General features: G+C 41.7%; 1 protein-coding gene across 2 annotated transcripts in view; it reads left to right on the top strand.

Annotated features, from left to right (window-relative positions):
- Positions 1 to 1914: 1914 nt before the first annotated feature.
- CNOT10 (CCR4-NOT transcription complex subunit 10) overlaps positions 1915 to 17935 on the top strand; it is a gene marked incomplete at its 5' end in the record, with an annotated part of 63679 nt that continues 47658 nt past the window's right edge. Inside the window, 3 exons of one of the 2 annotated variants that reach the window (XM_079713722.1) lie at positions 1915 to 2086; positions 12687 to 12781; positions 13690 to 13851. In XM_079713722.1, coding sequence (XP_079569848.1) covers positions 1915 to 2086; positions 12687 to 12781; positions 13690 to 13851 — 429 coding nt within the window. Of the gene's footprint in view, positions 2087 to 7303; positions 7506 to 12686; positions 12782 to 13689; positions 13852 to 17935 lie in introns of those variants that run through there. The other variant, XM_079713721.1, reaches the window with a different exon arrangement.

Genomic DNA, 17935 nt, shown 5'->3' with positions numbered 1-17935 from the left:
GAGATTGTCATACTAAGTGAAGTGAGTCAGAGAAAGACAAATATCATATGATATCACTTATATGTGGAATCTAAAATATGACATAAATGAAGTTATTTACAAAACAGAAACATACACACAGACATAGAAAACAAAGTTATGGTTACCAAAGGGGATAGCAGAGGAGGGATAAATTAGGAGTTTGGGATTAGCAGATACAAACTATTATGTATAAAATAGATAAACAGCAAGGCCCTACTGTATAGTACAGGGAACTATATTCAACATCATGTAATAAACCATAATGGAAAAGAATATGAAAAAGAATATATGGATAACTGAATCACTTTTCTGTACACCAGAAACTAACACAACATTGTAAATCAACTATACTTCAATTTAAAAAAATAAATAAATAAACATCCATGAGTCCATAAGGACATAAATATATAATTGAATAAGTAACTAAATGGAGAAGAGACGAATCTCCCTTAGAGAAGATAATTTATGCACAGACTCCCCATGGCAGGAGGCAGAGCTTAACAACCCCCACCATTCGACTGTGAGCTACATTTAATGATTCCAAAGAGTGGTGTGTGGAGGTGACTTAAGAGCGGAGAAGCTTGGCAAACACTACCTGAGCCAGGTGATCAAGGTCAACATCATCAGTAAGTCATTCTGTTAGCTCCTACTCTTGATTTGATGTGATGAGAATGGCAAGTCACCTCTGTGGTCTTTCTCCTAAAAACCTGTAACCCTAGTCTAACCATGAAAAACACTGGATACACCCAAATCCAGGTCCATTCTTCAAAAATCTTGACCAGTATTCTTCAAAGCTGTTAAAGTCATCAGGAACAAGGAAAATCTGAGGAGTGATTACAGACTAGAATAGCCTAAGGAGGGAATTCCCTAGCGGTCCAGTGGTTAGGACTTGGATGCTGGCCCAGGTTCGATCCCTGGTCGGAGAGCTAAGATTCTGCGATTCTGCAAGCGGCGCAGCAGGGCGCAAAAAAAAAAAAAAAAAAAAAAAGAAGCCTAAGGAGACATGAATAATTTAATGTGGTACCTTGGACAAGATGCTGGAACAGAAAAGCGACATTGACTGAAAAAAGTTTTTTTCATTTTTTAAATGTTGAATTTAGTTAATAGTAATGTACCAACCAAAGTTGTTTCTTAGATGTGACGGATGTACCACAGTAATGTAATAATTATTCAAGATGATCACAACAGGGGGAACTAGGTGAAGAGTATACAAGAGCTCCATGTATCATTTTGCAATTTTCCTGTAAATCTAAAACCTCTAAAATAAAACGTTTCGTTTTGTTTTCAAACGGGGAATTCCAACTGTGCCTTCTCACAGAGCTGTGAGAAATCATTAAAAGTGTACCAGCCAGGGCTTCCCTGGTGGCGCAGTGGTTGAGAGTCCGCCTGCCGATGCAGGGAACACGGGTTCGTGCCCCGGTCCGGGAAGATCCCACATGCCGCGGAGCAGCTGGGCCCGCGAGCCGTGGCCGCTGAGCCTGCGCGTCCGGAGCCTGTGCTCCGCAACGGGAGAGGCCACAACAGTGAGAGGCCCACACACGGCAAAAAAAAAAAAAAAAAAAAAGTGTACAAGCCAAGTGCAAGGCTCAATGCTTACCACATAGATGTCAGGTGTAGTTACTGTGGTTTTATGTAAAATGAGGGACAAGAGCTCGGATACCCGAGAATTCTAACCAGGATAAGCACACGGAAGCAGCGCGCAACTCCACCCAGCCCACCCAACACACGCGCAGACGCGCGGGTGAGCGCACGTCCGGCCGGGCGCGCGCGCTCACGCCGCAGGGGGCGGTCCGCCGGGGACGCCAGCGTGGGGCGGGGCCAGCTGCAGTTCCCACGCCGGCCGCGGCCCCCGGAAGTAGTGTGTCAGGGGACGCGGCAGGACGGAAACCGTGCATGGCTGGAGGTAGTGGCGCCGCCCGGGGCGGAGACGCTGCTACTGTTGCTAGACTACGCAAACTAGTCTTCGTCACTTCCTCAGCCCGCCGTCTGCCCACTCCCCAGGCCTTAACCCAGGGGCCCGGAGCCGGGGTGGGCTCAGGGTCGTCCTCCGAGGTCCAGGATAACGGTCAGCCGGGCAGCTGGAGTGGAGGCCACGCCACCTGCGGGGAAGGACCCGAGCCGAGGCGGGAAGATGGCCGCAGACAAGCCTGCAGGTGAGGCGCCCGCGCCTCGCGCGCTGGGGCGGCGCGACCCGCGGGGGCGGGCAGACCCTATGCTGCGGTGGCGGGGCCCCGGGTGGGGACGAGGGGTGGGGACTCCGGGGCGACTCTAATTGGGGCGTGCATTTCTCTCCCCCATCCCCTCCCTCGGCCGTCGCTACTGTGAGTCTTTGGGCCCAAGGCCCGATAGTTTCTTACCAAGTGCAGTATGAAGCTGCTTCTGGCCGCCTTTGCCCGCCTCTCCGGAATATCTCTGGTTTAAAAAGCTTAAATCTAGGTGGCCGCTTCACAGACTTTTCGACTTCCCACTGAGGAAGGCAGAGCAAGGAAAGTTCACCCCGGAGATGCGGCTACCTTGATGCCCCCGGCTCGGGCTAGGACTCATCTGGGTGGTTTCGGTCACATCAGCCTGCCTGTGGTCAGCGACGTCTTGTGTAATTAGCTTTGTAAAAACAACTTATTGAAATAGGCATAACATTATCGTGTATCACTTCGAGCTGTGCTCTCTATAATATCTTGCGTTTCGAACCTCTTTTCCCCTCAAGTTTAATCTCGACGATTTTCTTTATGGATTACTGCTCCATTCCTAGAATCTTCTCCATTGAGGAATATAAAATTCTTTCCTGCCTACTCTGGGACGGTCTGGCGTATATTTCCTGTAAGAAAATAATGTTCTCTCTGGCATCCATCCAGGTTTTGTTGGAAGGAACTTAAATGACAGAACTTAGAAGTGGTCAACAGTTAGACTTTTTACAGTAAAATTAATTTTTTTTAAAAAGGAAAAGAAAATCTCAATGTGCTCTAAGTTTTTTATTAGGTCCTGATCTCAATAACTGACGAACTTGATTTGAAATTAAAGTGAGCCAAGCCTAATACAGGTACAGATGAATGAAATTGTCAGAGCATCTCGTCAGTAATCTTACTAAGAAGAAAAACAAGAGAAAAGGTTTAGAAAGTGAGGCTAAACCTTTAGAGGGCGCTAGAGAATTTTAGGTAGACTGGTCAGGGAAAGCCTCTGGTGAGGTGATATTTGAGCAGACACCCCAATGAAATGAAGGGGTGAGCCATACTGAATGAGGAGGGATGGGTGGGAGAAAGTTCCAGGCAGGGAATAAGCATGGCCTATCCAAGGCTGGACCAAGAGGACCAACATATTCCATCTTAGTTTACGACATTGTCTCTCCCCCAGGTTTACCATTTCTATTCACCCATACCATTGCACTTGCCTGGAATGACCTTTTTAGGCCTAAAACCTATGTCATTTTCAAGTCCTACCTCAGTCATAAAGCATTCTTCTACTTATTCATTCGTTCATAAAAATTGAGTGCCAGGCACTGCCTTGGATATTAAAGAAATGGATATGATACACTTCCTGCTTTTGAAGACCTGCTATTCAGTCTGTTAGAGTCAGCCCTATTATAGTGGCACTCCCATTTGGGAAGAGCTATGTAATATATGTAGTAGAAGAATAAGGTCCAGAGTGATTTAGGGGCCTATTTCTTTGATTGGTTTATGCTTATAGGCCACAATGTAGGAAACTTCCTACCTAGATAATAAGGTTGAATTTGTATTAAGTAGATGCGTGTTTAGTGTGGCCCCCATGAATCTCTCCACTCCTCCTCTACATCCCCATTTCAAGTGCTGTTGTTCTGGCCTTTAATCTCTCTCTTTTTTTTTCTTTTATTGGAGTATAGTTGCTTTACAATGTTGTGTTAGTTTCTGCTGTACAGCAAAGTGAATCAGCTATACGTATACATCTGGCCTTTATCTCTTGATGTGGTCTGTTTCACATTGAGCATCCTTCTGAATGGTTTTGTCTCTTCCTATCTAGTCCATTCTCACTGCTGCATTTTCACTTTATTTCTAAAACACTATTTAGATCATACCATTCCTTGCCTATAAACTTTCTAAGACTGTGCCATTTTTTGTTCATCAGAGCCTCACTCCTTAATGTCATTTGTGAGGCTCTTCACAATCTTTTTCCATCTGATACTTCTATATCATCACATCTAGCTCTTCACACCAGAAATGATTCTTAGAAAGTATCATGTTCTTTTGAGATTCTGAGCGGTAACGCCCTTCTTTCTCTTCTGTATCTGGTGAACATGCTTCTCATTCAAAATCTAGTTTATATGCTGCTTCAACTCCAAGCTCCTGAGCCCAAGACCCTTTTCATGGAGCTTGTACTTCATTAGGTAAGAAAGAGGCCCATGAAAGGACTTAAGAAGGTAAGTGACCTGATCACACTGACTGTGGTAGAGAATGGATTTTTTTTTTTTTTTTTGGCCTTACCTCTTGGCCTTTAGATCTTAGTTCCTCGATCAGGGATCAAACCTGTGCCCCCTGCAGTGGAAGCGTGGAGTCTTAACCACTGGACCACCAGGGAAGTCCAAGGATGGATTTAAATGAAACAAGACTAGAAGCTCAGAAACTAGCTGAGACCAGCTAATGTTGTGATATTAATTTATCCATTAAATATTCACCAATAGCCTGCTCTGCCAGACACTGCGAAGTCTCTGTCCATGAGGAGCTTGTAATGTAGTATGAAAGGCAGATAAACGTAAACAAAGTAAGAAGTAATTCGGATTTCAAGCTGTGATAAATATTGTGAAGAAAAGAAAAAACGAGTAAAAGGATAGAGGATAACTGAGAGCAGGGACCCTACTTTGAGTGGATTGGTTAGAGAAGGAAGGGCTCTCTTAGAGGTGACATTTGAACAGTGTCCTTGCTCCTTGGGAAAGGTTCTGAGTTAAGCCTCAGTTTCTTCATTTGTAAAATGGGGGCCCTAATAATCTTCTTATTTATTCCTAATAGCTTTCTAATTTATTTACCTCCCCAGGTTACAGCTTGTGAGGATCAGCTGAGGTGAGGTGTATGTTTTAGCCCACATCCTCTGGGAAGCAGAACTCGATTAAGGTGTTCACTTTTTGGAAGGTGCAAGCCCAGGATAGTGAAGGTGAGGGAGAGAAGGAAGGCAAAGGAAGATGAACTACACTACAGCCCTAGCTACTGTTCCACCGTGACCTGTGAAGAGACGTAGCAGGTCATTTGCATATGGGACTTTTCTGTAAGGTTTTGGAGGAGAAATTACACTTCAGAATAGTCCATATGAGAGAGAAAGAAGGGATGATTTATTTGTCCAGCTTTCTCCCATTTCCTGTTTCCAGTTTTCTTCTCCTGGAGAATTAATTTACCTGTGCTTCTGGGTTACGTGGCTTCTTAGTGATTGATCAGCCAGCAGTTCTCACACCCTGATTTGTATTTCAACCAAATCATAAAGGGAGGGGGTTCCCATCCGCCCTGATCCCATCCTCCCTTTGTGATTCAAAGATAAACATTGAAGGGGCAGTTGAAAGTTCCAAGGTTCATGTCCCTATGTAACATAAAAGTGGTGTGAAACACCAGCAATATTTTAGGGTGATTTATTTGACTTTACTTTTGATAGTTATTTGAAAGGAGAAAGTGGCTGGAGTTAGGATGCAAAATCCTAGATTTGAATTTATCTGAGAATTTGGACTATGAGGATGGCAGTAGTAGGCTTAATAGGAAAAGGTTGATGACATTATGAATATGGGAAAGACAAGACCAGATGAGTAATACGAAATCGGGAGAAGAGTACTTGAAGATGGCTTTGAAATTTTGAGCCAGGATGACTGTAAAAATGGTAGGAAGGGGCTTCCCTGGTGGCGCAGTGGTTGAGAGTCTGCCTGCCGATGCAGGGGACACAGGTTTGTGCCCCGGTCCGGGAGGATCCCACATGCCGCAGAGCGGCTGGGCCCGTGAGCCATGGCTGCTGAGCCTGCGTGTCCGGAGCCTGTGCTCCGCAACGGGAGAGGCCGCAACAGTGAGAGGCCCGTGTACCGCAAAAAAAAAAAAAAAAATGTTTTAAGGTTGCAGTTAAAATGGAATATATTAAATTATTTAAGGTAGTTGTAATTTTGTTTGAAGGTGTAAGTGAAATCAAACATTTATCACAGCCCTTTAAAATGAAAACTCCAAATAGAGTAAGATGTCGACGTTGAATATAAAAGTTTGAGGAAAATCTAGTCATTTTGAACTTGTAAATTAATAAGTGTTAATATTTGAAAACTAGAGTAAATCTCTTCTCCATGCATAAAAACTACTCTCAGATATGAAAATAAAAACAGTCATCAGCACTGGTAGCGTTCTGCTTTGCCTGTCTTTCCCAAAGTGTGCTGATATTCTTGAAGTTTGGTATTCTGTTCTTTGTTTCTGCACTGCTGGACAGGGTGCTCAAGTCTATAGCATTGCTGGTCACATGTTAGTCCTCTGAGCTGTGGAGAAATCGGCCATCGTATGTAGGGCTTTGCTAAGGCAGGTGTACTTGGTCATGTGATAGAAAACCACACGTGAGGTGTGTGAACCTTAGCTGGATGGTGGCTTTAGTAAACCTGAATTCTTTTTCTTTGAAATGGCATCCTCATTTAAACTTTTCCTTCACAAAGGCATCAACACTATTTTGCGAGAGTAGCAGTAGATTTCCTTAGGCCTGCATTTCTGTTACTTTGGGGAAATTTTTCTTTTCTTGAACATCATTGGAGCTGTATTTTGAAAAGTGTTGCTTGTGTGGAAGATCCTCCAATCAGATTTTTTTTAAATAAATTTATTTGTTTTATTTGTTTATTTTTGGCTGTGTTGGGTCTTCCTTGCTGTGCATGGGCTTTCTCTAGTTGCAGCGAGAGGGGGCTACTCTTCATTGTGGTGTGTGGGCTTCTCATTGCAGTGGCTTCTCTTGTTGTGGAGCATGGGCTGTAGGCGCGTGGGCTTCAGTAGTTGTGGCTCACAGGCTCAGTAGTCGTGGCTCACGGGCTCAGTAGTCGTGGCTCACGGGCTCTAGCGCACAGGCTCAGTAGTTGTGACGCACGGGCCTAGTTGCTCCCCAGCACATGAGATCTTCCCGGACCAGGGCTCAAACCCATGTCCCCCGCATTGGCAGGTGGATTCTTAACCACTGCCACCAGGGAAGCCCCTCCAATCAAATTTGAATTGTTAACATTCTGTGTTGGAATGTGTCTGGGCTTTCCATTAACTGACTTTTTCCAGTTTTGGAAAAGCAGTGTGTTTCTTTTCTACTTAGTTTAAACCTAACTGTTTGGTTAGAAATGAAGCCTGTTGGCTTAAAAAGCGTCAAGGTCTGTGTGCCGAAGAGCTCTGTTCGCCTAGATGGTCAGCCCTGTTCATTTGGCCAGAGTAGAAGGAAGGTCAGGCTTATGGATGAATGGTCATATACTCTTTCAGTTGGCAATAGAGACTATTTTTGGACAAATAAAGACACGTTGTGGAATTATGTGCAGCCTCTTTCTGGTAAGAAGTCAGTAGTTACCAAGAAAATGAATGTTTTAAAGACTGATTGTGAAAATAATACCTGTTCCTTGCAGAAAACTTGAAAAGTGCAGAAAGATAAGGAAAATAGGAATAGTAATCCTTTTGGAGTGGGTTTTTTTCCCCCTAGTTTTATCTTGAAGTAAAAGAATGTAGGTAAAATAATAGCTGGTTAACATGTAAAAGGCTGTTTACTGAGCTCAGTTCTCTAAAATGTCTATTTCAGAGACTCTTGTCATCCTTAGAGTCTAGCTTATTAAAGTTGGCTTCTTTCCTTATTTGGAAGATTTTAGGAGACTTTTACAGTTCCTAGAGAATAATGATAGCAGTGGCCACATAAGCCAATCTGCTTCTGGTGGAAAGTAGAAGCTTAAACTCTTCAGTGCCTTGGTGAATTGTTGGGTGTTTCCCTCTGCCTTGTATTTATAATCACAATTTATAAATGACAGTTGGGCCAAGAAGTCCCATTAAAGAATGTCATCTAATTTAGAGAGGCTATATTTTAGAAGAAGCTATGGAGATAACTTGATGGCAAACTAAGAATTTTGGGCATTTGGTTTAAATTTAGTGTACTTCTTTATGAGGGGAGATAAAGTTTTTAAACACTTTAGGTTTCCTAAAAAATTTCAAAGAATTTACGTTCATTGTTAAAATTTTAGGGTGAATATACCTAGAGTTGAGGTTCTGTCTCAATCTAAACTCATACCTGGCTTTCTGGGGTCCTGAAATGCTGTGTCCCCATTTTTACACATTTTAAAGAAAATGGTCCTTACTGTTATCGTGCACCTGAAAGTTTTGCAAAGCAAGTGTGTTGTGTAAACAGTTGAGTTAACAGTAACTCACTGTTATTGGCTTTCTAAAGAAAAAGCTGTTTGACAGGGTCCTCTTAAACCAATGAGCTCTCTCACTGGTTTAAACTATTAAACTATTAGCTTCAACTATTAGTTTTTGTCCTCCCTGTTACGAATCAATTCTTATTTATTTGTATGCAAAAGTGGAAATGAAATACTAATTTATCTAACTTTAATTATCAGAGGTAACACTTCTAATAAACCCCAATGCTAGGGACTTCACTGGTGGTCCAGTGGTAAAGAATCCGTCCTGCAATGCAAGGGACGCAGGTTTGATCCCTGGTCAGGGAACTAAGATCCCACATGCTGCGGGGCAACTAAGCCCACACGCCATAACTACTGAGCCTGCACACCTCAACCAGAGAGCCTGCGTGCCTCAAACTACAGAACACTCATGCTCTGGAGCCCGCGCGCCACAACTACAGAGCTCATGCACCCTAGAGGCCGTGCACCACAACTAGAGAAGAGAAAACCCGCACACCACAACTAGAGAGGAGCTCATGTGCTGCAGTGAAAAGATCCCACAGGCCACAATAAAGATCTCGCATGCTGCAACTGAGACCCAACGCAGGCAAAAATATAAATAAATAAATAAATAAATAAATAAAATATTTTAAAAACCCACTGTGAATAAAATTTACCTCTAAAAAAACAAAAACACCCCAAAAAACCCCAAATACCAGAATACTGTTTTTTTTGTAGGGCAGATCTAAGTCTTAGATAAGTTCACTTAAGCACAAGTTATATTTTGTTTTTAAGTGTAAGTGGTGATTCTCAAGAGTATTGTAATAATAGGGGTTTTGCAGTGATCTGTGGAGCTGTTCACACTAAATCTAATTTCATTGTTTATTTGTATGTTTAAAGTGCAGAAATAAGTATTTTATTTAAAAAAACAAACAAAAAAAACCACAGTGGAATCCTTAGTTGTTCTGTCAAAGGAAAGGGGGAAGGAAGCTCATATTTAGTTAAGAGAGTTAGATGGTCAAGGGGAGACCAGACTGAAGATGTGACTGATTCCAAGACATATGTTTTCATTATACCATGATGTCATCTTGACAGAGGGAAATTGGGGGTCTTTGCTTACTGCTTATATGTGCCAGGCCAGGGCTTCCCAAAGTCAGCTCTACTGAGGGCTCATTCGTTGAAATGATCCTGGAAAACAGGTTTCTAGGCAGTTATCAAAAAATGCTCACATCATAAGTGTACATACAGTTTAATGAATTCTCACACACCCAGAAGCACCCCCCACTCTCCACCCCATGCATCTTGCAGTCACTAGACTCCTGGAGGTAACCCCTTATCTGAATTCTAAAACCTTGTATTAGTTTTAGGCAGGCATTTAAAACTAAAACTTAACCCCTTATCTGAATTCTAAAACCTTGTATTAGTTTTAGGCAGGCATTTAAAACTAAAACTTAAAAAAAAAAAAGTAACCCATGTAAATTATAAAAATTTAAACAAGTGTTGTCAAATGCAAGTTTATGTGCCTGAAGCACAGTGAGGCCAAACAAACCGAAATGTCAGAGTTTGGAGCAGGGAAAGGTTTACTGCAGGGCCGAGCAAGGAGATTGGGTGGCTTGTATTTAAAAAACCCAAACTCCCTGATGGTTTTTGGAAAAAAGTTTTTAATAGGCAAAATTTGGGGTGAGGGCTGCAGGGTGTGTGGCTTTCTTCTGATTGGTTGGTAGTGAGGTAACAAGGTGGTGTCCAGGAATCTTGTGCTCAGCCTGAAGTTACTATCCTCCACCTGTGTGGGGGCCTTAGTTCCTGCAGAAGAACTCAAGAGATGTGTTATATATATTCCTTGAGGAGGAACCAGTACTCTGCACTATTGTTTCTTGACTGCTCCACCTTTGTTTCTGCATTCCCTCCCTTCTCTAATTACTGTTTGAATCTGCCCTTTGGTACTCAGGAAAGGTCTAGGAGCCTGAAGCTTTTTTCTACAAAGAAGAAAATGGGGTGGGAGGGGTGTTTGGAAGGGTTTTTCTATTCAGGAGGGCCCCACAGACAGGGTCCTGCTCAGTTTCACGATTGAGAAGAATAGGAAGGGAAGTAAAATCTCTCCCTCTTCCATCCCACTCCCTGAAGGTAATCACCGAGTTTGATGTATATCCTTCCAAAGTTTATTCTGTACATATTCAGAAGTACATATCTATGTATATATCTTTACAAAACATGAAGTTCAGTTGTATAATACTGTTTGCAGGACTTCCCTGGTGGCGCAGTGGTTAAGAGTCTGCCTGCCAATGCAGGGGACGCGGCTTCGAGCCCTGGTCTAGGAAGATCCCACATGCCGCGGAGCAACTAAGCCCGTGCGCCACAACTACTGAGCTGCGCTCCAGAGTCCGTGAGCCCCAACTACTGAAGCCCTCACACCTAGAGCCTGTGCTCCACAGCAAGAGAAGCCACTGCAATGAGAAGCCCGCGCACCTCAATGAAGAGTAGCCCACGCTCGCCACAACTAGAGAAAGCCCGTGCGCAGCAACAAAGACCCAACTCAGCCAAAAATAAATAAATAAGGAAGGAAGGAAGGAATCTACCTGCCAATGCAGGGGACACGGGTTCGATCCCTGGTCCGGGAAGATCCCACATGCCGCGGAGCAACTAAACCCGTGCACCACAGCTACTGAGCCCGCTAGCCACAACTACTGAGCCCACGCTCCTAGAGCCCATGCCCCACAACAAGAGAAGCCACTGCAATGAGAAGCCCGCACACCGCAATGAAGAGTAGCCCCCACTTCCCGCAACTAGAGAAAGCCTGCCTGCAGCAACGAAGACCCAATGCAGCCAAAAATTAATTAATTAAAAAAAAAAACTGTTTGCAATCTGTTCCTTTAAGATGTTGAAGATATTTTTCCATGTCAACACATGTAGGCTCAACTTCTTTAACAGTTGTTTAGTGTGCCATTGTATTCCTATACCATGCTTCAGTTAGCAATTTTTTTTAAATTGGAATATATAGTTAGCAATTTCTTAACTGAGGGATATTTAAGGATATCTCTAGTTGTGTTATTTCTAGACATTCACTTTTATAAATAGTGCTGCAGTGAGCATCTTTGTGTATTTGTAGAGTGAATACCTAGAAGTGGGATTGTTTGGTCAAGGCCATTTACATAGACAGGTATTGGCAATTCCTTACCAGGAGGTCTTAACCAGTTTACGCTCAGACCCAACAGGTGTTGTCCTTGAGTAGTTTAAGACTTGGTTCAGCTGAGATTTTTATGTTTATTTTTTAAATTTAAAAAGTCTAATTTTGGGCTTCCCTGGTGGCGCAGTGGTTGAGAGTCCGCCTGCCGATGCAGGGGACACGGGTTCGTGCCCCGGTCCGGGAGGATCCCACATGCCGCGGAGCGGCTTGGCCCGTGAGCCGTGGCCGCTGAGCCTGCACGTCCGGAGCCTGTGCTCCACAGCGGGAGAAAGTCTAATTTTTAAAAGTAAATTGGGTAGAAATTGTGAACATTAGGATGTACATTGACAGTTCTGTTAAGGAAGCTTTTAAAAAAAAATTTTTTTTTTGGCTGTGTCGGGTCTTAGTTGCAGCACACAGGATCTTTTCATTGTGGTGCACGGGCTCTTCGTTGGGCGCATGGGCTTCTCTCTAGTTGTGGCATGCAGGCTTCTCTAGTTGTGGCACGCGGGCTCCAGAGCGCGTGGGTTCAGTAGTTGCAGCGTATGGGCTCTCTAGTTGTGGGGTGCGGGCTTAGTTGCCCTGCAGCATGTGAGATCTTAGTTCCCCAACCAGGGATTGAACCCATGTTCCCTGCATTGGAAGGAGGTTTCTTAACCACTGGACCACCAGGGAAGTCCCAAGGAAGCTTTTTAAATGTATTAATCTTGGCTTTTGGATTTCTTTGCCTGGAAATTACCTATGAGTTCTTATCAATGTAGTTTTCTCATTGTTAAATGTTGCTGTGTTCCAACTGGATTATAAACTTTTTGAAGGCATTGTATATGTATTTATAATCTCCTTGTGTCTGCAGGGCCTGGCATATTTTCTTGAATATGTAGGATTTTTGGTATATGGCTGGGGGACAGATCTAATATTTTTAAGAGAACACAATATTCTCAGCCTGAATGACCTGACGGACAGAGCTGTAATCCTTACATAAGGATTTCCACAGCAAAAGGAAACATTTCTTAAGTTTTCGAAGGAATGGCTTCTTCCTCACTTATGACACTAATAGCCATTGTGGTTGAGAGAGGTCTAACTTTGGCAACTTCATTAGGAAGAAGACAATTAAGAAGAAAACTAGGGACACATTCACTGCATTACTGTTATTTCTAAAGAACTATAAAACTTGTGTGTTTGCAGATCAGGGATCAGAGAAACATGAAGGGACAGGTCAGTCCTCTGGGATCACTGATCAAGAGAAGGAGTTGTCCACCAGTGCTTTCCAGGCTTTCACAGTAAGAAGTGGTTTCTCTTAATCTGTTCCATTTTTAGTAACTGTCAAGCATGAATATTTTCACAGTGAATTTTTTAATTTATAATTTTTGTTCTGTACTAATTCAAGAGTTTTAAGTTTATAGAGTAGGTTTAGGTTTAAAATTTTTTTTTAAATTATAGAGTTTAAATATGGTGAAAGGAATGGGAGTAATTTGAGCCATTCCCAAATTTTTGTGTTTCCATAAACATATTTTAACTGTCATAATGTTGTTTTTAAGTCTCTTAAATTTAGATTTGTAAATATGTGAGTCAGTCTTTTCATTTTACTGCTCTCTTCAGTTCTCTTCCTTGACTGTACTTTAAAATGGAACCCCAAAAGTTTATTGTCAAAACTTTAACTTTTCTGACATTAAACGATATGAAAGAAAACATTATTTGATTATCAAGTTACATACATGTAAGTGGAAGAACTTGATACTTGGGTATTCCAAGTATACTAGAAATTAAAATTTGGAGTAATTAATCATATTACCTTTCTTGGCTAGCCTTGGCTATTATACCTTGCTAGCAATATGTACTAATATATATTATATCTGATTATAATATATATTATATATAGGTATATTACATACCCATATATGTGTGTGTGTGTGTCTTGTAGATATAATGCACATGTATCACTGTTAGAGTTTCATTCTTAGGAAATAAATATCCACAATTTTTTTTTCAGTTTTATTGAGATATAATTGACATATCACAGTTTCTTAATTGGCATGACTCTTACTTCAACTAGTGACTTTAATTAGTATATTTAGGGGAATTATATCTGTCTTTGTAAGAATTTTTAAGTAAAGATCAATGAAATATATTTGGAAATGAATGTATAGTTCTTAAAGTTGGTATGTAATTTTGTTTGTTTTTGTTTTAGGCTGGAAATTATGATGTCTGTCTGCAACATCTTGCCTGCCTACAAGATATAAACAAAGACGATTATAAAATAATTTTGAATACAGCAGTAGCTGAGTTTTTCAAAAGTAACCAGACAACAACAGATAGTTTAAGACAGACACTTAACCAGCTGAAGAATCAGGTGACACATAAATGAATTTCATTATAAAAATATTGTGGTGCTCTCTAGATTGTGAAATAAAGTTAGTTAAGTAAAATTAATTTCACTTCCTATCTGATATTAATAGCATAATTTCTAATATAAAACATTTGTTGGTATTAATTTTATTTGTATAAAATTCTTATTCCAGGAAATGAAAGGTATGTTGTGTGATTTTTTTTTCTATTGGTTTTTTTTTTTTGGCTGCATTGGGTCTTTGTTGCTGCGCACAGGCTTTCTCTAGTTGAGGCAAGTGGGGGCTACTCTTTGTTGAGGTGCACAGGCTTCTCATTGTCGTGGCTTCTCTTGTTGCAGAGCATAGGCTCTAGGCGCTCAGGCTTCAGTAGTTGTGGCACATGGGCTCAGTAGTTGTGGCTTGCGGGCTCTAGAATGCAGGCTCAGTAGTTGTGGCGCACGGGCTTAGTTGCTCCGCGGCACGTGCAATCTTCCCAGACCAGGGCTCAAACCCGTGTCCCCTGCATTGGCAGGCGGATTCTTAACCACTGCGCCACCAGGGAAGTCTTTCTATGGGGTTTTGAACTTGAACAGAATAAGCTAATACACAAAATTTGAATGAGCTTTGGAGTTTTGAGAAAGAATTAAAATAGAAATATATGAGAAGAGTAGCTGCCGAGATTTTATCTTATTTATAACTGCAAAGATCTGATCATTAATAATAATGTCAAACTGTTTTAGCATTTCGGATTAGGAGATGATTAACTGATCAAATAGAAGATATTCTGATTTATATATGGTTTGGGACTTGCCTTGGTCATTGGGCATAACAGCATCACAAGGGTAGACCTTTGATATTCAAGAGGGCTAATAGCAGACCTTTAGCGCTTACTGTGTAACAAGACCTTACGTAACTAAGAACCTCGTATAGGACATCTCACTTATTCTTCCCAGTAGTCCTGTGAAGTAGCTACTATATTTTTTCTCATTTTACAGATGGGAAAGCTGAGGTACAGATGGCTTGGATAAATTGTCGAAAGACACAAAGCTTTTAAGTAATAAGAGCTACATGAACCCAGTTCTGTTTGTGTTTTTAGTTACTGCTTCATGCTGTACAAGGTCTTGAGACCTTTTTGAGCCCCCGTCCTAGATTCAAGAGTACCACCATACTGTGGAAGCATTACCTAAAATGTGACATGGTTAGAAATAAGAGACCCCTTCAGGCTCTTCATGACTTTATAGGAGTAAAGTAATTTTCCAACCCTATTAAAATTCATCAATGAGAAGGAGAATAATAGCCAACATTTATTAAATGGTTATTACTTGATTCCATATTTCATATTAAGTGCTTTTTATGTCATATCTCATATAATCCTCACATTCAACCCTTGTGGTAGGTATTTGTTATCTCAATTTTTATTTTTTTTTATATTGGATTTATTTATTTGGCTGCATTGGGTCTTAGTTGTGGCATGCAGGATCTTGGTTGCAGTATGCGGGATCTTTCCTTGCGGCACACAGGCTTTCTACTTGCAGCACATGGGCTCTCTAGTTGTGGTGCACAGGCTCCAGAGCACGCGGCTTCAGTAGTTGCAGCGTGAGGTTTTAGTTGCCCCTCGGCATGTGGGATCTTAGTTTCCCGACCAGGGATTGAACCCGTTTCCCTTGCACTGGAAGGCTGATTCTTAACCAGTGGACCAGCAGGGAAGTCCCCTATCTCAATTTTAAACTGAGGTTTAGAGGGCCTACTAATTTTAATTTTTACAGCTAGGAAGGGGAGAAGCAGGATTTGAACCAGACCTTCTGACTCTTGAGCCTCTTCTCATAACTGCCTCAGTCTTTGTAAATGTGTATGTCATCACATTACATCATTGCTCTAGTCTTATTAACCATGATTTATCTGGAGCTCCAGAATCAAAGGAAAGATGATGTTTGCTGATGTCTAGTACTTGTGCCCTACAACCCCATAGACAGTTTATTGCAGGGGACATTAATTTGGGCTTTGAGTACAAGTTCATCCTGAAAACTTTTTTTAGAATAAGAGGCTCCTGGGGACTTCCCTGGTGGCACAGTGGTTAAGAATCCGCCTGCCAGTGTAGGGGACATGGGTTCGATCCCTGGTCCAGGAAGATCCCACATCCCGCAGAGCAAGTAAGCCCGTGTGCCACAACTACTGAACCTGCTCTGTAGAGCCGGAGAGCCACAACTTACTAAGCCTGCGTGCCACAACTACTGAAGCCCATGCACCTAGAGCCCATGCTCCACTATAAGAGAAGCCACCACAATGAGAAGCCCATGCACCGCAACGAAGAGTAGCCCCCGCTTGCCACAACTAGAGAAACCCTGCACGCAGCAATGGAGACCCAGTGCGTCCAAAAATAAATAAAATAATTAATTAGTTTAAAAAAAATAAAGAATAAGAGGCTCCTGCAAACTTCCTGTTAAGCCAAGACAACTGTTTTTTGAAATCCTTTCATCAGCCTTTATTCTTTTTTTTTTTTTTTTTTTAATTTTTGGCTGCATTTGTTGCTGCTTGTGGGCTTTCTCCAGTTGCACCAGGCGGGGGCTATTCTTTGTTGTGGTGTGTGGGCTTCTCATTGCGGTGGCTTCTCTTGTTGTGGAGCACAGGCTCTAGGCGTGTGGCCTCAGTAGTTACGGCATATGGGCTTAGTTGCTCCGCGGCATGTGGGATCTTCCTGGACCAGGGATCAAACCTGTGTCCCCTGCATTGGCAGGCGAATTCTTAACCACTGCACCACCAGGGAAGTCCCAGCCTTTATTCTTAATAAGATTTGTTCAGTAACTAACACACACACACACACAGCCCCAGTGCCTTCCAACTCTCTTGAGTTTCCTACAAGTGTTTGTACTTGTGTCTCCTTGCTTTCTGTAAATCATACTTCCGTTCAGTCACATGTTCTGGGCATAGTGACACACCTTGTCAATCTATTCCACTTTCAGTGACTTTTTATCTCATTTAGTGAGTAGTTTTTGTTCTGGCTGGAGCAATTACTAGATTATTTTGGTGAATAAGTTCAACCTTTGCTGAAACCAAAACTCCTTAATTTGTCCAAAGCCCCTTTTTCTGGCTGAGAATTATCCCTTTCTTAGCTTATTCTCTCTTCATTGCATAACTACCTAGAAGTGTTATCTTTCTTTGGAAATTGAGTTTTCTCTATTTAAAGAGACTATTTTTAATCACTTGAAGATAGAGACTTGATAAGTGAAAATTATAAAGACCCCAAACTCATTGAGATGCACATGCTATTAGCTAGCTAGGACCAATTGTTAACAATTGAACCCTCCTGTCAGGCTCACCACATGGGTGATTGAAATCTGCAGAAGTCTGATTACAACTCACTATGTATCATGAACTTTCTGTTTCTTATCATTAGCTAGACCAAGGTTGTTAAGTCCCTGTACAGTTGAACCTGGAGGTCCACGGGGGTTTGATTCCGGGAACCCCCCCAACCGCGGTAGCAAAATCCACAGTTCAAGTCCCTTATATAAAATGGCATAATATTTTGATATAACCTACACGCATCTTCCTATCTTCCTGTATACTTTAAATCATCTCTAGATTATTTATAATACCTAATACAATGTAAATGCTATGTAAATAGTTGCCAGCGCACAGCAAATTCAAATTTTGCTTTTAGGAACTTTATGGAATTTTTTCCCCCAAGTGTTTTCAATCTGTGGTTGGTTGAATCCACAGATGTGGAACCTGTGGATACAGAGGGCCAACTGTATGTCAAAATTCCACTGCTTAATTTAGGAAAATGTCAGTCTTAGAATTAATTACTTAACATTCCTCATTAATTTATTGCAGTCTTTGTGGTGGCAAAGAAAGATAAATTTTAATACAGGTAGAATTCCATTTTAATGTGTTCCATGGGATTACAGAATGGTTGTAAAACTTGATAAAAATTTAAAAGCCTGTTACAGAAAGTGGGTATACAGATAGTCATTAGCTTTAAAATGCTAAGTGTTGTGACTTTTCTTCTTTTGGTATTGGATGTGGATGTTAGGGTTCTAGTAAAGCCATTAAAAGCTGATTTTCACCACCATGTGTGACAAAGTGTATTTTTGTTGTTCATTACTTTGAAAA

Source organism: Hyperoodon ampullatus, assembly GCF_949752795.1.
Source record: "Hyperoodon ampullatus genome assembly, chromosome: 10".
Taxonomy (NCBI): Eukaryota; Metazoa; Chordata; class Mammalia; order Artiodactyla; family Ziphiidae; genus Hyperoodon; species Hyperoodon ampullatus.
This window is presented reverse-complemented; position numbering and strand designations above follow the sequence as displayed.